At 49.5% G+C, this 21,989-nt stretch overlaps 1 protein-coding gene and 1 long non-coding RNA gene across 3 annotated transcripts; one reads left to right on the top strand and one right to left on the bottom strand.

Annotated features, from left to right (window-relative positions):
- Positions 1 to 13,266: 13,266 nt before the first annotated feature.
- Positions 13,267 to 16,475, bottom strand: LOC123069088 (uncharacterized). Its single transcript, XR_006432266.1, has 3 exons — positions 16,185 to 16,475; positions 15,830 to 16,117; positions 13,267 to 13,550 (listed from the first exon to the last, which is right to left on the bottom strand). It is a non-coding gene; the product is annotated as an uncharacterized lncRNA (long non-coding RNA).
- LOC123069087 (cytochrome P450 734A6) lies at positions 15,858 to 19,466 on the top strand. 2 transcript variants are annotated; one of them, XM_044491836.1, is made up of 5 exons: positions 15,858 to 16,134; positions 17,230 to 17,453; positions 17,572 to 17,819; positions 17,916 to 18,306; positions 18,422 to 19,466. In XM_044491836.1, exons 1-5 carry the CDS (start codon positions 15,858 to 15,860, stop codon positions 18,875 to 18,877), a joined length of 1,596 nt encoding a protein of 531 aa, XP_044347771.1. In that variant the 3' UTR covers positions 18,878 to 19,466. The 2 variants fall into 2 exon arrangements, with proteins under 2 accessions (XP_044347771.1, XP_044347770.1); XM_044491835.1 differs by lacking the exon at positions 15,858 to 16,134 and having other exon boundaries at positions 16,926 to 17,453.
- The last annotated feature ends 2,523 nt before the right edge of the window (positions 19,467 to 21,989 follow it).

Below are 21,989 nucleotides of genomic sequence, written 5' to 3'. Positions count from 1 at the left end.
CACCTATCCGAGTGACTCTGAGTAGCAAACCGGATACGTATAGTGGAGCAACCATTTGGAATAGCTACAAGTGGAGCGTGGAAGCAACATTTACAATATGACATAGAGAATTGTGAAGTACATACAGGATCTGAATGTTACAGACCCGTTGACTAAAACCTCTCTCACAAGCAAAACAAGATCAGACCCCAGAACTCATTGAGTCTTAATCACATGATGATGTGAACTAGTTTAATGACACTAGTAAACTCTTTGGATGTTGGTCACATGGTGATGTGACCTGTGAGTGTTAATCACATGGCGATGTGAACTAGATTATTGACTCTAGTGCAAGTGGGAGACTGTTGGAAATATGCCCTAGAGGCAATAATAAATTAGTTATTATTATATTTCCTTGTTCATGATAATCGTTTATTATCCATGCTACATGTGTGGGTACATAGACAACACCATGTCCCTAGTAAGCCTCAAGTTGACTAGCTCGTTGATCAATAGATGGTTACGGTTTCCTGACCATGGACATTGGATGTCGTTGATAACGGGATCACATCATTAGGAGAATGATGTGATGGACAAGACCCAATCCTAAGCCTAGCACAGAGATCGTGTAGTTCATATGCTAAAGCTTTTCTAATGTCAAGTATCTTTTCCTTAGACCATGAGATTGTGCAACTCCCGGATACCGTAGGAATGCTTTGGGTGTACCAAACGTCACAACGTAACTGGGTGGCTATAAAGGTGCACTACAGGTATCTCCGAAAGTGTCTGTTGGGTTGGCACGAATCGAGACTGGGATTTGTCACTCCGTGTAAACGGAGAGGTATCTCTGGGCCCACTCGGTAGGACATCATCATAATGTGCACAATGTGACCAAGGGGTTGATCATGGGATGATGTCTTACGGAACGAGTAAAGAGACTTGCCGGTAACGAGATTGAACTAGGTATCGGCATACCGACGATCGAATCTCGGGCAAGTACAATACCATTAGACAAAGGGAATTGTATACGGGATCGATTGAGTCCTTGACATCGTGGTTCATCCGATGAGATCATCGTGGAACATGTGGGAGCCAACATGGGTATCCAGATCCTGCTGTTGGTTATTGACCGGAGAACGTCTCGGTCATGTCTACATGTCTCCCGAACCCGTAGGGTCTACACACTTAAGGTTCGATGACGCTAGGGTTATAAAGGAAGTTTGTATGTGGTTACCGAATGTTGTTCGGAGTCCCGTATGAGATCCCGGACGTCACGAGGAGTTTCGGAATGGTCCGAAGGTAAAGATTTATATATGGGAAGTCCTGTTTTGGTCACCGGAAAAGTTTCGGGTTTTATCGGTAACATACCGGGACCACCGGGAGGGTCCCGGGGGTCCACCAAGTGGGGCCACCGGCCCCGGAGGCTTGCATGGGCCTAGAGTGGAAAGGGACCAGCCCCAGAGTGGGCTGGTGCGCCTCCCACCCTTGCCCAAGGCGCAGCTAGGAGGGGAGAGGGGAAACCCTAGGCGCAGATGGGCCTATAGGCCCACCCTAGGGCGCGCCCCCTCTCTCCCCCTCTTGGCCGCCCCCTCCAAGTCCCATCTAGGGCTGGCCGCCGCCCCTAGGGGTGGAAACCTAGGTGGGGGCGCAGCCCCCTCTCCCCCTATATATAGTGGAGGCATTGGAGCAGCCCAACACATGAGTTTCTTCTCCTGTTGGCGCAGCCCTACCTCTCTTTCTCCTCATATCTCGCGGTGCTTGGCGAAGCCCTGCTGGACTACCACGCTCCTCCATCACCACCACGCCGTTGTGCTGCTGCTGGATGGAGTCTTCTTCAACCTCTCCCTCTCTCCTTGCTGGATCAAGGCATGGGAGACGTCACCGGGCTGTACGTGTGTTGAACGCGGAGGTGCCATCCGTTCGGCACTAGGATCTCCGGTGATTTGGATCACGACGAGTACGACTCCTTCAACCCCGTTCTATTGAACGCTTCCGCTTAGCGATCTACAAGGGTATGTAGATGCACTCTCCTTCCCCTCATTGCTGGTTTCTCCATAGATAGATCTTGGTGACGCGTAGGAAAATTTTGAATTTCTGCTACGTTCCCCAACATCAACTCTTGTACTACTCATATCATCAATATCAATCAAGCAGGAAGTAGGGTTTTACCTCCATCGAGAGGGCCCAAACCTGGGTAAACATTGTGTCCCTTACCTCCTGTTACCATTAGCCTAAGAGGCACAGATCGGGACCCCCTACCCGAGATCCGCCGGTTTTGACACCGACACCGACCAATTGATAGAAAAGCGAAAAGTTATGACGATATCTAAGGCAATGATCATGAATATAGGCATCACGTCCGTTTCAAGTAGACCAAAACATTTTGCATCTACTACTATTACTCCACACATCGATCGACTCATGCCTGCATCTAGAGTATTAAGTTCATGAAGAACAGAGTAAGGCATTAAGTAAGATGACATGATGTAGAGGAATTAACTCAAGCAATATGATGAAAACCCCATCTTTTTATCCTCGATGGCAATAATACAATATGTGCCTTGCTGCCCCTACTGTCACTGGGAAAGGACACCCCAAGATTGAACCCAAAGCTAAGCACTTCTCCCATTGCAAGAAAAACCAATCTAGTTGGCCAAATCAAACCGATAGTTCGAAGAGAATTATAAAGATATCAAATCATGCATATAAGAATTCAGAGAAGATTCAAATAATATTCATACATAAGCTGATCATAAATCCACAAGTCATCGGATCTCGGCAAACACACCACAAAAAAGTATTACATCGAATAGATCTCCAAGAATATCGAGGAGAACATGGTATTGAGAATCAAAAAGAGAGAAGAAGCCATCTAGCTACTAGCTATGGACCCGTAGGTCTGTGGTAAACTACTCACGCTTCATCAGAAGGGCAATAGAGTTGATGTAGAAGCCCTATGTGATCGAATCCCCCTCCGGCAGGTTGCCGGAAAAGGTCCCTAGATGGGATCTCAAGGGTACAGAAGGTTGCAGCGGTGGAAAAGTGTTTTCATGGATGCCTATGGTGGTTTGGGGGTATATGGAATATATAAGCAAAAGAATTAGGGCAAGAGGGTCAGGGGGGCACAAGGGTGGGGGCACGCCCTACCCCCCCCCCCGGTAGGCGCATCCTCCGTCCTTGTGGCCACCTCGTGGCTCCTTCGGCTTCACCTCCAAGTCTCCTGGTTGTCTTCTGGTCCAAGAAAAATCATCGCGAAGCTTTCATTCTGTTTGGACTCCGTCTGGTATTCCTTTTCTGCGAAACTCAAAAACAAGGAAAAAATAGGAACTGGCACTAGGCTCTAGGTTAATAGGTTAGTCCCAAAAAATAATATAAAATAGCATATTAATGCATATAAAACATCCAAAATATATAATATAATAGCATGGAACAATCAAAAAATATAGATACGTTGGAGACGTATCAAGGCACCCGTGGATACGGCTAGCCATGGATTGTGAAAGAATGGTGGGAAAAGAAATAAACTTTATTTTCTATATGGGAACCGCCTATGATATATCTAGCATGGAAAGTGTTGGGAATTACTCGGTCGTTTTCGTTGACGGAAAAGTATGCCTTCCAAAAAAATTATCTCTCAATTTAAGCTTTGAGCTCTGGCACCTCTACAAATCTCTACTTCCCTCTGCGAAGGACCTTTCTATTTACTTTATGCAATTTTTGTTTTTATTTGAGTCTCCATCTTCTCTTATAAAGCACCAACTAAGGGGCACTATGATCATACTTGAGCATTGGATGTAGCTAATATGTGAGTGTGTTTCATGAATGGATCAATGATTAACCATGATGGGCTAGGGATAACTTTCTTTAGTGTTGATATTTTGAAAGACATGGTTGCTTGTTCATATGCTTGAGTATTGAAATCTTCATGTCAAAACTAGACTATTGCTTTGAACCATATAAAAGTCCATATGTCAATGCTATAAAATAAAAGAATGTGATGAACAAGATAGGTAGCATTCCACATCAAAAATTTTGTTTTTATCATTTACCTACTCGAGGACGAGCAGGAATTAAGCTTGGGGATGCTGATACGTCTCCAACGTATCTATAATTTTTTATTGTTCCATGTTGTTATATTATCATTCTTAGATGTTTTACAACCATTTTATAGCAACTTTGCATCATTTTCTGGGACTAACCTATTGACATAGTGCCCAGCACCAGTTGCTATTTTTTGCTTGTTTTTTACATCACAGAATATCAGTACCAAACGGAGTCCAAACGCAGCAAAACTTTTTGGAGAATTTTGATGGACCAGAAGGAATAACTTGGACAAAAGAAGTACCAGAGGGGTGCCCTGAGGGGGCACAACCCACCTAGGCACGCCTGGGGGCCCAGGCGCGCCCCGATGGGTTGTGCCCACCTCGGTGGCCTCTCGCGCCGCCTCTTTGCTCTATAAATACCCCAAAAATCCAAAAAAACCTAGGGGAGTCGACGAAACACAATTCCAGTCATTGCAAGTTCCAGAACCAAGAGATCCAATCTAGACACCATCACGGAGGGGTTCATCATCCTCATTGGTTCCTCTCCGATGATGCGTGAGTAGTTCATTGTAGACCTACAGGTCCGTAGGTAGTAGTTAGATGGCTTCTTCTCTCTTTTTTATTCTCAATACAATGGTCTCTTGGAGATCTATTTGATGTAACTCTTTTTTGCGGTGTGTTTGTTGGGATCCGATAAACTTTGAGTTTATGATCAGATTTATCTATCCATGAAAGTTATTTGATTTTCTTTGATCTCTTATATGCATGATTACTTATAGCCTCGTATTCCTTCTTCGAATCTTTGGTTTAGTTAGGACGATTAGATCGATTTTTCTTGCCATGGGAAGAGGTGCTTTGTGATGGGTTCGATCGTACGGTGTTCTTTCCCAGTTATGGAAGGGGCAGCAAGACACGTATGTATCGTTGCTATTAAGGATAACAAGATGGGGGCTATTCCTACATCAATAGATCTCGTCTACATCATGTCATCGTTCTTAATGCATTACTCTGTTTCTCCATGAACTTAATACACTAGATGCATGCTGGATAGCGGTCAATATGTGGAGTAATAGTAGTAGATGCACACAGGAGTCGGTCTACTAATCTTAGACATGATTCCTATATAATGATCATTGCCTGGATATCGTCATAATTATTTGAGGTTCTATCAATTGCCCAACAGTAATTTGTTTACCAGCCGTATGTTATTTTCTCGAGAGAAGTCACTAGTGAAATCTACGGCCCCCGGGTCTATTTTATCATCATATATTTTCAAATATATATTGCTATTTGCCTTTTTCTTTATGTGCATCTTTTATTTTCAGATCTATATTATCAAAAACCCAAAAATATCTCGCTGAATTTATTTACCGTTATTTGCATCTATCAATCTACCACAAATTTTATCCGGTCAACTTGACAATTTCTGGCGCCGTTACCGAAAGAGGGATTGACAACCCCTCATACGTGTCGGGTTGCAAGTATTTGTTCTTTGTGTGCAGGTACCATTTACATAGTGTTGCTTGGTTCTCATACTGGTTCGATAATCTTGGTTTCATAACTGAGAGAAATACCTACCGGAGTTGTGTTACATCATCCCTTCCTCTTCGGGGAAAATACTAACGCGGATACAAGATAACAGGCGTGCCCACAGTACAGACGCTGACGTGGCCGGAGCCTTACAAGCCTCCGTACTACTACTCCACCAAGCAGCTTACAACCCCCGTCGGTACGGTTCCTTACATCATCGATGTTAACACAGCACCGCTCTTCTCCGAGTAGTCTTCATCGCCACTCGTCTGGACGAGGACGGCGGGGGGGGGAGTAGATGGGTGCCCGCTCACTATTTGATGCAATGCCGATAGCGGGGAGCTGGCGTACAACACAGACAGGGAGATGCTCGACATCATCCATAACGGAGGCGAGGGAGGAGGAGGGGGCTATGAGGATGAGCAGGTGGAAGACTCGGATCCCACCCAGTCCGGCAACTACCAGCAGAAGCAGTCCTACACCTAGACGGCCACGCAACTGTCCTACACCCAAACTGGCAATGGCACACAACAACATCAGCATTGGGCCGCCGGAGAGCAGCATCCAGAGGGGGTAGGGGAGGAGTACGGCGACGATGATGATCCGGTTGATACAGCCGGTGATCCGAAGAAGAAGGGTAGAGGAGAAAGCTTTAACATGCGGGAGGACGAGCTGTTGTGTGATGCATGATTGACCACTAGCCTCGATCCTATCCATGGCACAGAGCAAAAGGGCATAATCTTCTGGAGGAACATTCACATGTGGTTCCATGAGCACAAGCATTTCACGCCCTTCTCCGACGCGTTGATCCGCAGCCGTGAGAGGAAATCCCTCAACCATCGATGGTACACCATCCAAGAGGCCGTCTCCAAGTATTGTGTGCACTTGAAGCATCTCATCGCACGGTGGCCTCGCGGTGCACAAATCACCGAGCAAGTAAGTTGATCACTAGCCGGATATGCTTTCGTTTTGTTGATTACTAGATGGATATGCTTTAGTTTTGTTGATCACTAGCCAGTTATGCTTTAGTTTTGTTGATCACTAGCTGGATATGATTTAGTTTTGTTGATCACTAGCCGGACATGTATTGTTTTGTTGCTCACTATACGGATATGCATTGTTTCACTTTGTAGCCTACTCGTGCTTGTGTGGTGTACAATAAATTGGAGAAGAACTCCTTCATCGTCATGTATTGTTGGTTGAAGTTGAATGGGCAACCGAAGGGGAACCTTTTCATCGCCAAGACCGCCGCCCAAGCCAACAAGGAAGAAACCGGTGACCCTACCGACCCATCCCAAGAACCGCCGAAGAAGGTTAGAAGAAATCTACGCGGCAAGAAGTGGGAGGTAGAGAGGGCGAAGGGAGAATGTGCGGCGGCCAAGCTAACGGGGAGGTTCGAGGAGATCTTGGCGAAGAAGGAAGAGGCATGCATGAGGCGCTCGGACATCAAGGAGGAGAGGAAGGCGGAGAGGTTCAAGCAGTTGATGGAGGCGATGGAGAAGAAGATCAAGCTCAAAGAGAGGAGGACCATGATCGAAGAGAGGAAGGCAGCGCTCGAGGAGAAGAAGGCCGCGTTCGAGGAAAAGAGGGTGAAGATAGCCGCAAATTAATGCGGAGGACGCCAAGATGTTGACCTTGAATATCAACTCTTTGCATCCTGACTCTAGAATTATCATGCAAGCCGTCCGTTGCCAGATGTTAGAGCGGCAGATAGATGAGTTGGCAGCGGCGGAAGATGAGGACACGGCGGAGGCGGACGCGGACGCGGAGGCTACCTACATGGCGGCGACGTCACCTCCTTGATCGGGGAGCAGCTTGCTGGGACGGCCGGTCCGGCAGGGCAAAAATGCACAGACTACCGGACTGATGTTATTTTGGATTCGGACATGTAAAAACTAAGCATATTTGTCTCATTTTGGTAGTGATCGAGGAAGCGATCCGGCGCGTTGTGTGGATCAGCGCAGATTTGAATTTGCTAGCGGACAAAATGCGGCTATGGTTGGATGGCGTCCTTCCACATCCGTGTCCGCGGATTGATCCCCCGTCGGCGGATGGATGCGAGGGAAAATTTACGGGTTGCCACTCGAGATGCTCTAATGGAACGAATTGTCCAAGTTCAAAAAACAAAACAAAAACAAAAAATCGCAGTCACCCTTAATGCCCTCTTCTCTTTCTCTTTCACCCACATACCCTGTCGTGCCAGGCCTACATTTGAGAACGTTGGCACGACATTCGAATCTACGGGTTTTTTAACCACAGCAGAAATATTTTCATAACAGGGCGACAAGCGTTTCTTTTTTTGTTATAGAATACGACAGGGGTAACAAAACGACGGCCTAATTATCTCTGAAAGCTGGGTGGGCCAGGCGATTCGGTTTGTCTTGCTCTCGTGGGCCGATAGGATAAAAAGAAGCTTCGCTTTAGCGCTGGCTAGCTGGGCCCTGGCCGGCAGCATGGCGCGGCCCTCGTCACGACGCACCCCGGCCCCCGCTACGCCGATCGACCAGCTCAGCTCGCGCCGCCGGGAAAACCGCATTCCGCTCTGGCTCGATCACCATCGGCTAACCAAGCAACACCTCCCTCTCGTCAGCGGGCTCGCCGGTCGCCGTCACGCACGGCCGGAGATTCCGGACTCGGCCGGCAGGCCGGCCAGTGCTAGACCCCCCTGCCCACGTACATTTGTCTGCGGTCAGATACTTGCCTTTATACCTCATTCGTTAATTAAGTTTAGAAATGGTTTTACATAAAATAAAAGAAATCGTAATGACATTAGAGCATCTCCAACGCGCACCCTCAAACCTCCCGCATTCGTCCGGACCACTCAAACCATCCAACGAAGTCCCGCATCTGTCCGCGGACTAGTCTAAACTTTCATTTTTCCGCAACCGAAACCAAATCAGGGGTGCTTTGCAGGAGTCTGGACAGCGGCCACATAGGACTCCAACACCCCAGCCCACCCAAGGCGGAGCCCGCACACTTGGAGCTAGCTGCAATGTTTTTTGCGGCAAAATCACTCTTTCTCAACCCTCTCCTCGGCCATCCCGCCGCTCCCACCTCAAATTCCATTTTCTTTTCGTTGCAGTTGCCGCATGGAGGAACCTTACAAAAAGTTGTCGGAGTCGATGGTGGAGCATCCGGTGAAGGCGGCCGCCCGCAAGATCTCGGCGACACAACAAGATCGTCGGCTCAGGCAGAAGGCAAAGGCGACGCCACTCAAGTAGAAGGCCGGCGGAGGTGGTGGTCGTACAAGGGGCGGTCGTGGAGGGGGCATGTAGGGGCGAACGTGGTGAAGGGCGGGCCAGGGACGCAGGGCGCCACCGCCGTGTTGTCCGTACAGACGTCGTCCTGGCCGGAGCAATACATGATCCCTAATTATACGCCGCCCTGCAGCTCGGTAAGCAGCACGTGCTTTTTTGGGTCGACATCAACACGGTGTCGCTTTTCTCAGAGTGTACATCGTCATAGCTGGTCTGTCGCGGGCGTCGAGCGTGGAGCAACTCGTTGCCCCGCACGCATCGTCGGTATGCCTTGAGCGGGTGAGCCGACGTAGGACGGCGCGGACAAACGCTATGTAATCGGGCGCTTTTGAATTTCGAATTGACCGAACGTGGGCGAACATTTAGGTATAGCATTGGATGGCCGACTCTTACATCCATGTCTATGGACTGGTTCCAGCATTGCGCGGATGGATACAATTTCTGATTTGGAGGTCAGCATTAGAGATGCCCTTGCTCATTTGACATGATATGTCCCAAAAGTTTGACATATTGCCACCAAGCTTTTTCTGTCAGCGCAAACACATGCTATACGTAGTACTGGTAGTGCGTAGCTAGGTGAGTGGCGTTTATTGCTCTACCTATATATTTTCTCGCGCGCGCGATCTTTATCTTCATGGCACATATGAATTTTGTCACGTCTTGTTCTAATCCCCCGTACCAGACAGGCACACACTGTTGCTGTCGCCGTTTGGCGGAGACATAGGCATATTTGCCTGCCTCACCTCGCCAGCTCGATGATCGATCAAGATGACTAATAATCTGCTCGCATCACCGCCAGATTGCCGTAATGATTGGGATTGATGATAATGTGGATACGTGTGCACTTCCTAGCTGCCTCCTCCTCCTCGATCCTCTCGGGAAATGAGCAATGCTACATCAATGGAGGATTACGGGACCATTACGGGCTAATCTTGACATGGCAGTTATCTATTGGATTGAGAGGGAGGAAGGGGGCTCCAACCCGGTGAAAATCAGGGCGGCGGAGAGAATTGTATGGAAAGTCCTGTAATGGTCCCGTAATGGGCCTGTGTGGTTAGCATTTTCGCTCGGGAAATACTTTCGATTAACTCATCAAACTCAAAGTATTACAAAGAATACCAGTAAAATTTTACATCCAGACTCAGAGACCAACTAGCGACGACTAAAAGCACTGGAACAAAACAAAGGCGTGTCACTGTTATCGTCCTTCCCACACAAGAGTCATGCAAGCCTTGATGTAGTAGACAATCAAAAAGTCGACGTGTTAAGACCCCATGGGACGAGCAGACTATAACAAAAACCATCGCCAATGAAGAGAAACATAGATCGAAATGATCGAACATGCAGACACACGAATGCAGACGAACGAAGACTGGATCAACCGAAGACAAACGGCAATTGAATCCCATGAGATTCGTCGGAGATAAACCTCCACACAGCCTCCGGTGACGCTAGAAACACCGTAGGGACAAGGGCAAGGCGGAAGAAACTTATTCCATCATCAGAGAGCCACCGCCACTGTCTGACCTTTCTGAGCATGACACAAACTCTAACAAAACTTAAAAAAAAAACTAAAATCAGAGTCCTTCCATCGGCAAAGGCTGGGATCCATCGTCTCCATAGCCCTAAGGCCGCAGGAAACGAGGCAGACCGGCGGTGGCGCCGGCTGGAGGCAGGGGAAACCCTAACGCCTGGGTGCCCTTGGGTCACGGACCAAGGGGTAAAGGGCTGAGGCTCCTCAATCCTCTCTCATACACACATATGGACATATAGGTGATCATCGTGTTGCAACATGATTTTTTGTTGTTGCATTACATGTGTTGGCTGTGTGTGTCGTGTTATGCGGAAGCTGAGTATTCGCTCAATGCGATTGTATCATTTTGATATGTCGACGAAATGAAAATATCTTCTATTTTATATTAAGAAAAAGGATCATCGATCGATGGAGCCACCATGTGTGATTCGACTCGTCTGAATTCGGCCACGCACGCATCACCTCACCTGTCAGGAATTTCCTTTCCTTTCCTCTCATCGACCGGTAGAGAAAGAGAGAGGGAAAGGAAAAGAGAAAGAGGAGCCTGCAACATGACAAGAGCTACCAAAGCGCATGGCGAAAAGGTTTGCAATCGAGCTGAGAGAGAGATGTGGTTGGCTCGCTCGATGGGCTCCAAAAGAGAAGGGACTCGACGCAGATCGAGCGACGGGACGCGTGCCGGTACGCGGGAGCAGGGCCAAGCGCAGATCGATCGATTCTCTCGTCCGTCTCGATTTTGAATTCATGATTTGGTTCTAGTGCGGTGGTGGTGGCCAGCGAATATACGTACGGCGCGTACGTGACGTATGCTCATGGTCGATCGTTATCATATGCCCGGCCGGCGGGCGGCCGTCAGGTCCGATCGACGGATCCCGCCGGCCCCGTCCCCGTCCCGTACGTGCCATCCCATCCGTCAGATCATGCGTCGTCGAGTCGAGCACATATGCTCGATCAGAACTCTGAGAAGCTTCTTCTTTCCCTCTCCTCCCAGCTCGGCGTGTCGGGTCGCCTGCTGGTGTTGCACCGTCGAGCTAGCTAGCATGCATCGATCGATCGCTCTCCTCACTCGTTCCTCGATATCTAATGGTGGTGGCGGTGGCGGTGGCGCCCAAGATGTTCTCCAGCTCGCCCCTTTCCTTTTCTTTTCTGTCTCGATTGGTTCTGGCATGCATGCCCCATCGCCTTTCTTCTTTCAATCAACAAGGGCCAGTCATGTCTAGCTATAATTTCCATTTCGACAAGACATTCATCACTGCTCATTAGTTTCTTCGTCTTGTTTTTAATATATATGCCTGATTAGTTACTCCATCCGATCCAAATTACTTGTCATTTAAATGGATATATCTAAACGTAGTATATGTATTCATGTCAGCATAATTAAGATACATGCATTGTTCGGTCCCTCCTATCCAAATTACTCGTGGCTTAAATGGATGTATCTATTAGATGTATTTTAATGTTAAACACATCCGTCTGAGCGACAGGGAGTACATGTATTCATGTCAGCATAATCAAGATACATGCATTGATCCGTCTTGTCGCGCTCTGTCCACTGTGGATGAAAGCCCAGAATCACGCACATAAATATTGTTGTTGTTGTGCTGCGATGTAGCTTGGATCCATGCATGCACCCTAACCACCAAATAGTTCCCGTCACTAGTCAGTCATCGGCGTTGTTGCTCCTCCGATGGATACATGCTCATCACCCACTGATTAATCACTCGACCGGCTCTTGAGCAAGCAGAGACCCGAAGATTGGAAATGATTGGCTCCCGACTGACGACGATCGGTCCATTTATTACAGTTAGCTTCGGCTAGCCCTGCACCCTCTCCCAAAACACATGGATCATGCGATGATAGCAGATCGATCACCCGTTCACGTTTCAGACATGCTAGCACATAGCACCATCACACGTATACACAGTGCTTGAACAGTCACCAATGGAGAGAGATGGATCGAAATGACAAGATGAAAATGTATGCACACTAGCTACTTGGAGCTGTGTACCTCACTGTCACTGTGTATATGTATATGAGATAGATGGATGGATGGATATGCATCATCCCATGATTTCACACGTTTTACCCGATCTGGCCGCTGGGTGTAGCTGAGCTCAGCTGGTGCGTGATGGCTCAGCGGGGGAAGCATCAGGGAAACGGACATGGGTAGATATAACCTGGACCTGACCCTGCTCCTCCAATTGCATGTCAAGTCTTTTCCCTCACTCCCTCACTCTCATCTCCATCCATCCATGATCAATCCTTGGCCACCACCACCGTCACGCATCGCAGCAACAGCGCCGCGCACTGCCTGCATGCCTGCATGCATGGCTCCTCTCCTCCGGCCGTCCGCTGCTAGCTGCAGCCACTGTAGGAGCTAGGCTTTGCTTCTCACATCACGCACACAGCACCCAGAAGGAAACTTTGGCACGTTCTCGGGGGCACACCGCTCGACGCAAACAGTGCCTAGATAGCCAGAGATCTTGTTCATCGGTCAGGCCGGCGTTTTGATGCCTCAGGTAGCTAGCTAGAGAAAGACTTCCGTCAGATACCTGCAGGTTTTCAGGCACCCACACCAGGATTCAGATCGATGGGGCAAAAAGCGACTCTACTATTTGGCTGTCATATAATGTGCATATGTGAAGATGTAATTCATACGATATCTTTGAGCAGCGATGCTATGCATGGATGCATGAACGTACATGCATATGCATATACACACATGCATGTGCCATGGCATGGCTATAGTGACAGTGCTAATCATCCGCAGCTCCAGTTTTAGCAGCTCAACAGAAACGAGCCAAGCAAGCAGGTGGCGAGCAACACATCAGGTGAGCAGTGGGGAATCGAGGCTAATACAAGCTAGCTCTGGTGGTGGTGTACAACCAACCATGCCACTTGTGCATTATTGTGGAAAGTCATGTCACTGGTACTGGGGACTCTTACAAGTTTTAGCCTTTTATTTAGGCAACATGTACATGGTATATGACACTGCCACACTACACATCCCCTTTCCCCTTCAATCATGCTAAGTAATCAATGGAGAAAGAAAGGAAACAAATCATGAATGCATTCCATTCACATTCATACTTGTACGTGCCTTCAATGCGGACGGACGCACGCACCAAATGTTGCAAACCAACACATCTGATGTGATCTCTCTAGCAGCTCCAAACATAATGGTGTTACTGGTTGATGCATGCCAGCCTGCAGGGTTAGATTCCATTAAGTCAACTTTGGCATGGGTTTACATAATTAGCAAGTACAAGTAACAGTTCGCGGCTTCATTATTTGCTGCCTTGCCTTGCATTGATCCATGCAAGCATGCACGATGGGGTTAAGTAGTGTAGTTCCAATTTCCAAACCAAGAGGCGCCTGTTGCATTTGATCGAGCTTGATAAAATATTTTTGGAGGAAGGACTTAGGAACCATATAGATAGCTGTTGTTGTTGGTGTGTAGTACGCTAGAATAGAACAAGGTGCAATTAATACGAGTGAGTGTTCTTTAAAAGAAAAGGCACTAGCAGATAAGGCTCCCCTGCAAATCCGGGAGCTTGATGTGAAACAAACAAAACCGGCCAGAAAGGTATGCAACAATCCACTGGGAAGGAGGAATGAATACGAAGGGATCTGAAGAAATGGAGTTTGTTTGTTGTACAATACTTCCCTTTTTTCTTGAATGGTTTGTTGTATACAAAATACTGCTGCAACTAGATAATGCCACATACCTTGTTGCGGAATTTTTTACCAACGAACTTACCAAAAATAAAATTATAATATATGATGATAGGCTTGAATGTGGTGAAAGTGGAAAGTTGAATGGTTGCATTAGGGCTTGATGATATGAATCACGTGCATGTGGTGGAAAATGTAAAGGTGATTTTTTTTAGGGAAAACTGAAAAGTTGATTGATTGCATGCATTTGGTGATGCGGATTACTTGCATGTGTATTTAAATGGAAAGTGATATTGTGGGACATATGTCATAAGATGAATATACCGTGTGTTAAGATAAATAAAATAGTGGAGATAAACTTCTGAAGTATATACTGCAGATCAAAGATTCCCCTACACTGCAGAGCCTGTCAATCTAACCTCAGGTTACTCCTAATAATAGCCAGTGATGTGATTTAGTTCAGCTCAGCCACACACAAAAAACAGAGCAAAGGCTAGTACATGTAAACTAGACAGGCGCTAATAATTCGACTATAGGAACAGAACCTATCAGCCCTAACGGTGTATGATTGATTGATTATACATAGCCAGCACTTTTTCAGCACTCTATCACCCTTTTTCTCTACTACACATATAAAAAATAAATAATTAAAAAAACACTAGACCTGATGCATTTCCAATCGCCCTTGTCTCTTCTGAGGTTAGGCTTAGGAGGAGGAGCCCACAGGCCACAAAGCGCTTGTATTTCTTTCTTTTGCCCCCTTGCGTCCGTGATCCATCCCCCAAAAGGTAGAACCGTGGGCGATACAGCAAAATGCAGCCGCGCATAACCCTCAAGAGATCTCATCAATCTCATCAAGGTGATGACTGATGAGATGAGATGAAACCCCACTCAGGCAGCCCCTCAAAAGCTACACACAGGAGCCATTGCTGCTGTAAAAGGAGAGAAAAAGCGCTCCGCATCGCGAACATAACAACCTGACTGACATGCCACACAACACAGCACAGTGCGGAGCAGAGCACAAGGATAATTACACAAACAGATACTACCAACATGAATGAGTGAGCGCTACTCATACTACTCCTACTACTACATTAGATGTCAGTACGTGTAAGGACGGACGGCACGGCGGCATGTCCATCAGAGGGGAGGTGAGGGTGCTGAGAACAGAGCAGAATCCTCTCTGTAGCACGCTGCGGCTGGTGCTGCGCACACAACACTGGCAAAGTTTTGCAGCGAAGCGGTGAAAATGGAACAGTGCTATCACAGGACGCCAGGAGAGAGAGGTTGAGGCTCGAGGGAGAGAGACCGGAGAGAGAAAGGTCGAGAGAGAGAGATAGAGGTGAGAAGGCCAAAACGAAAGAGAACAAAGTTGCCAATTTGGGTTGACCCCGCCATTAATCCCCGCGACGGCGGCTCCAACGGCGCCGGCCCTGCTCGCTCCACATCACATCGCTCTCTCTGTCTCGCTCTCGGCAGCCTTTACCGTTGTGCCCCCCTCCCTTCCCCCCTCTATCTAGATTAAATGAAATGAAACCGATGGATCCATCCGACGCTTTCAGCGATGATACTAATCCTACTACTACTACACACATGCTGGTCCAGAGCCCAGCTCCCCTATATAAATCCACCCCCGTTTTCTCTCCTCTCCTCTCACCTCACCACGCACACCACGTCTCCGCTCCTGCCACCTCACGCGCCCTCTGTTCCTCTCTCCTCTGCTTCTACTTGTTTCTTCTTCTCTGAGGACGGACGACACAGCATAGCTCAACGAGTGAGTGAGTGAGGCGAGAGGAGGGGGATATACATACATAGAATTGAGCGGCGCTGTTGGTGCGGATGATGCGCTGGTGGTGGATCGCGGCGGCGGCGGCGGCGCTGGCGTACGTGGCGGCCAAGCTGATGGAGGTGCTGTGGTGGCGGCCGCGGCGCGTGGAGGAGCACTTCGCGCGGCAGGGGATCAGGGGCCCGCCCTACCGCTTCTTCATCGGGTGCGTCCGGGAGATGGTGGCGCTCATGGTGGCCGCCTCCGCCAAGCCAATGCCGCCACCCTACCGCTCCCACAACGTCCTCCCCCGCGTCCTCGCCTTCTACCACCACTGGAAGAAAATCTACGGTAAACACATACACCCAACCATTCCATTCCATGGCCTTGCTAGCTACTACCTTGGAGTTGTCTCTTCTTCGTCTTCCTCGGCACACTCTGCTTCTTCCTTTGCTTGCTTGCTTGATCTCCCAACGACAAACTCTTTTTCTTCTTTCTTTTTCCTTCTTTTTTTAATCTGAATGAAGAGAACAAGGAAAGAAAACAAAATTCAGAACGAAAATCAAGGGAATGGGATCGGTGGCAAACAGAACAGAGAGAAGAGAGAAGAGCGGCGGCAGAGGCAGGCAGGCAGCGGCAACAACTTGCAGCAGCTGTTGTCGAGCGAGCGCGTCTTGTTCCCGAAATGCCGCCTTGGAGTGACATGCATTAAGTGGCATGTCGAGCGCCTGGGCTTGGCTTGTCGGAGTGGTTTGCCGTAGTTGTCTCTCGTTATCGCTGTCCCCCGGCTGCAGCCCAGTTAGGTGGCCACGGGTCTATTTCCTGCTGGCCGCCCCCTCGGACATGAGCGAGCCTACACATTTCCTTTTCTGCTCCCCCCTCACTTCCCCGGCCGGCTACCGTCCGTCGGCCCATCCGTCGCCATTCCCATTTACTCCCGTATGGCCTTGCGCGACGCCATCCACATCCATATCCACTGCTGTGCTGCCCCGTCGCAGTCCCTCACCAGTTCTTCCACCACCTGCCACTGCTCCTCTGCTTGCTTATAGTACTAGTCGTTCTTCAAACTGTAACTCATCTTTCTTGGGTCATAGTTTTGCAGCTTAGTAGTCGTAGGAACTGATTGCCACCTTGCTGTATGTATGCATCTTTTTATGCCTGCATTTTTCTACTTACATGTATGTACCCATGCCATGCCAGCGTTTCTCCTGGTGCCTTGTGCGTTCATGCCGCATTGGCATTTTTGCAGCTTAATTAGCGGTACCAGTAACCTTGCTGTATGTATTTATGTCTGTATTTTTGTGCCCATGTCATGTCATGCCATGCCATGCCAGCGTCTGGTGGATGCTGATGTGGCGGAACATGGCCTCCCTCGTCAATCATTGACCCCCTTGTTTGCTTGCCTGCTTGTCGCTCACGGCCACTTAATTTTGCTGCTGCTCACAGGCTCCACGTTCCTCATATGGTTCGGCCCGACGCCGCGGCTCGCCGTCGCCGACCCCGACCTCATCCGGGAGATCCTCCTCTCGCGCGCCGAGCACTTCGACCGCTACGAGTCGCATCCCATGGTGCGGCAGCTCGAGGGGGAGGGGCTCGTCAGCCTGCGCGGCGAGAAGTGGGCGCACCACCGCAGGGTGCTCGCGCCCACCTTCCACATGGAGAACCTCAAGGTCAGTCGCTCGGTCCCCTCCTTTACCAAATTGGCTCTGCTGCCCTTGCCTCCTTGGGCATTATGGCGGTGATGCGATCGGGTTGTGGTTGGTGCTGACGTGCATGGCGACGCCGCAGATGCTGCTGCCGTTCATCGGGAAGACGGTGGTGGACATGGCGGAGAAGTGGGTCACCATGGCCGACCCCGCGTCCGGTGAGGTCGAGATCGACGTGTCCGAGTGGTTCCAGATCGTGACAGAGGACGCCATCACGCGCACGGCCTTCGGCCGGAGCTACGAGGACGGCAAGGCAGTCTTCAAGCTCCAGACGCAGCTCATGGCCTTCGCCTCCGAGGCATTCCGCAAGGTCTTCATCCCTGGATACAGGTACTTGATTAACCATAATTACTGTGCTTAATAGAGTACTGACTGATTTTTAAATTAATGCATAGTAACATAACCTGTGTGTACTTACGCATCCAGGTTCTTGCCGACCAAGAAGAACACGAGCTCGTGGAAACTGGACAAGGAGATCAGGAAGAACCTGGTGACGCTCATCGGCCGGCGGCAGGAGGCCACGGACGACGAGAGGCTCCAAGGGTGCGCCAAGGACCTCCTCGGCCTCATGATCAACGCCAGCAGCAACGGCGGCAGGAGACGGCAGCCGGTTAGCCCCATCAGCGTGAATGACATCGTGGAGGAGTGCAAGACGTTCTTCTTCGCCGGCAAGCAGACGACGTCCAACCTCCTGACATGGACCACCGTGGTGCTCGCCATGCACCCGGAGTGGCAGGAGCGTGCCAGGCAGGAGGTCCTCGAAGTCTGCGGCGCACACGACATCCCCTGCCGCGAGCAGCTCGCCAAGCTCAAGACTGTAAGCAACGTGTTCCCTGGCACCCTGACACGCACATTTCCACCATCATTTCATACCAGCCTCCTCCCAGAAAGTAGTGCGTGACCTGACCGCGTGCTGCCAATTTCCCTGACAGCTCGGCATGATCCTGAACGAGACGCTGCGGCTGTACCCTCCGGCGGTGGCGACGGTGCGGCGGGCCAAGTCCAACGTGGTGCTCGGCGGTTACCACATCCCGCGCGACACGGAGCTGCTGATCCCCATCATGGCCGTGCACCACGACGCGCGGCTGTGGGGGCCGGACGCGACCCAGTTCAACCCGGCACGGTTCGCGGACGGCGTGGCGCGGGCGGCCAAGCACCCGACGGCCTTCATACCCTTCGGGCTGGGGGCGCGGATGTGCATCGGCCAGAACCTGGCGCTCCTGGAGGCCAAGCTCACGGTGGCCATCATCCTCCAGCGGTTCGAGTTCCGGCTGTCGCCCAAGTACGTCCACGCGCCGACGGTGCTGATGCTCCTCCACCCGCAGTACGGCGCGCCCGTGATCTTCCGATCCCGCTCATCATCCCAGACGCCAGATCATCACCTGTGAAAAGATGATGAACTCACTAACAACATTGTCAGTGCGAATTGTGACTGGCAGAATGACAGGCCGAAATGACCATGTGCTGCTCATGGTGTGTGCTGCTTTGCTTTGTCATATCCAGGGCAGAGATCACTGGAGCAAAGCTCTGCTGCCACCAAGAGAATGACTACAAGAACCACCCCCCCTGTACTGTACTGCACTAACATATAATGCCTGCCAGCAGCTTAGATTAGTAGAGAGGTAGTAACAGTGTAGAAGGCTTGAGCTTGAGCTGTGTATCCCAAGTTTTTCTGTCCTTTTCGGGTTGATGATGGTTTCTTCCTCGGTGGATGGATGGGGTTTGGTGTGTATGGATGGAAGATTGCAAATTGTACACATGTCATGTTCCTTTTGTTCTTTGGCAAGGGCGAGAGGATAAACGGAGAGGGGCAAAAAGAGTACAAGAGGAAAGGCAGGTATGAGAGATGCATGCATGATGCAAAGATTGTGGCGCCACAGTGCCCCTCTGATTACTTTCTCTGTCATTCTTGTGGTCCTTCTCCCGCGATGCAGAGTAGAAGCCATTAAATGAAGAGATGGGCACCACTGGGTGCGGGCCATTACCGAAAAAGGGTTTCCCCACGCTTTGTATTACAAAGCAACGACGCTGGGTGCGGGCCATTTAAGAGTGCCTTGCCAACTGCCAAGGGAACAAATGGTGTGCCACAGTTGGAGCAAGCACGGCAGCCAAGATAGCAGCAGCAGCAGCAGCATCAAGCAGCAGATAGACGAAGGGTAGAAGATAGATTTGATCATAGCATAGCAATGGTGGTGTGCGCCTGCTCAGCGTCGCTGCATCATCAGCAGCTCCATTGCTAACACCTCCTCTGTAAACAACGCAACACACATGGACATGTACGTACGGCGTCGGGACAAGCTGTCACTCACCACTGGCAAGGGCGGGCGATCGCGGGCCGACCGAGGACCAGGACTGTAGCGGCCGATAAAGGCGCTGCCTGCCGCACCGGACCTGGTGGCGGGGCCTGCGAACTGTTCATCTCCTCTGTCAGACTGCGCTGGCTGCAACATTGTTTGCATCACACAAGAGGATGCATGGAAATGGGGTGGGATGAGATGAGATGGCCACCTGCCCTGCTTGCTGCTGCTGCTGGAGTGGATTGGACTCCAGTGCTTGTGCTTGTGGGGGGGAGTACTTGGGACAGCCAAGGCAAGGCTCTTGGGATCTGCAAAATGATTCAAATTTAGTTTTGGATCTGGATCACTACAGCTCAGATCAGATTCATTTCATGGAGCACAAGAAACCTGCTCACCTGCTGCTTACCGGTTTCCATGGCGAGATTATTAATAAACAAACGCATGCTTCCAATATGATGATACAGGCACACTTGTCCTTGTGTACAGGGAATGTTTTTGCCTTGCAGCCGCAGCAGAATTCTACATAGTAGTATATTGCTCACTCTCAAGTCTCAGTCCTGGACTCATGCTGCTTAACTGTGTTGCAAACAATCTGGGGCACAAGCTCAGCTAGTGCCCTACAGCGGCCGCCTAAGGGTAAAAGAAACCATAAAGTACCTACCATATGCCTCAAAACTCCCAATCATTGATCTGCAGAAAAAGAAAAAGGGGCACCCACTGCTCAGTGTGCATTGCATTGCACAGCAGGATTTACTTATACCCAAATTGACTGTTGCTGTTGTTGCTGCTGCTGCTGCATCATCATCTCACAAGCTCCACAGGCAGGAGGTACTCCCATAATGCCCGGTACGTGTAGGCTTGCCAGCATCAAAGTTTCAAGTGCACAGCTCCTTTTTACCTCTTTTGTGAAAAAAGGCAAAGGCATTGACAGGGCAGCCAGCCACCACTTCACTGGCCAGGTGGAGCACAGGCTCTTCTCCCCACCTGAGGGACGGACGGACCTGCCTCCATCAAACGCCTTTCTCTTCTTCCCAAAGCCAAGCTCGATTGGGCAAAAGGAAAAAACTCATGCCTGCACAACATCCAACCCCTCAGCTGCACATTTTTCCCCGCAGATGTTTGTTTGTCATCTTCCTTTAAGACCTTAGCGTCATTTGGGAAACACTCGCTTTTCCTTCCAAGAAATGCTGAAAATCACAAATGGGGAAATCAATCTCAGAGACGGTTCACCTCTTGCTAACTTTACTAGTAGTGCTTTAACATGAGCATTTATTTTCAGTTCATTATTATAATGATGCTACATATTGTAATGTATCGAGTAGAAAATACAGCTGACTGACGGCAGAAAACATAATTGACAGTTAACATGCTACAACTTTCAACCATCGCTTTAGTGTCGTGCACCTGTAAATTACTATGGAAATTGGACCAGGGAAGGGGAATATGGTGATGTTATGGGCAAGAAAGCTCTAATCTTAGAGATCTCCGAAGGGGGCCACAGCCTTGTTCCTCTTGAGGGGGGGCTCTAGTTATGTAGCTCCCATGTGTTTCTGGTCCCCATAAGGGAAGGCATGTGCCAGAGAGCATCCTTCCTTGCCCTTAATTAATCGTAGTGAGATGGCACTTCCTCCCTATCCTAACAATGTGCCCTAAAACAAATGAGGCAATTGGGCATGCCAAAAGAGCATGTGACCCCAACGCACCGCATAATTTTTTTTTTTTGAAACGAGGCAAAAGACTTGCCATTTCATTAAATAAGGGAGAAGGTTTTAGACAGAAGCCGCAAGCGGCTGACAAAGGAAAATTACTCTCGCGGCATTACAATACTCAAGCGCTTGGCACCCGCCAAAGCCCAAAGCGACGCCTCGTGCTTGATCTTGTTGATGATGACCATCGATGGAACCGCCACGTTGCGAAAGACTCTAGCATTCCTCTCAGACCAAACCTCCCAAGAGATGAGCATCATCAATGAGGCTAGGGCTTTGGGAGAGCCGAGACGAGTCTGAAGGTTGCTGTCCCACCATTCTTTGACCGAAGCGCTCGCCGTCCATGTAGTAGTAGAGATGTGGTGCATTCCAAGCCACGGAAGAATGTCGTTCCAAATGCGCAATGTGAAGCGGCACTGGAAGAGTAGGTGAGCAGCGGACTCCTGTGCTTGCTTACAAAGGGGACACAAGCCACAGTTGGGCCAGCCACGACGGAT

This window comes from Triticum aestivum, chromosome 3B (assembly GCF_018294505.1).
Source record: "Triticum aestivum cultivar Chinese Spring chromosome 3B, IWGSC CS RefSeq v2.1, whole genome shotgun sequence".
Lineage (NCBI taxonomy): Eukaryota > Viridiplantae > Streptophyta > Magnoliopsida > Poales > Poaceae > Triticum > Triticum aestivum.
The sequence above is the reverse complement of the archived record's forward strand: the minus strand, read 5'-3'. Positions and strand labels throughout refer to the sequence as shown.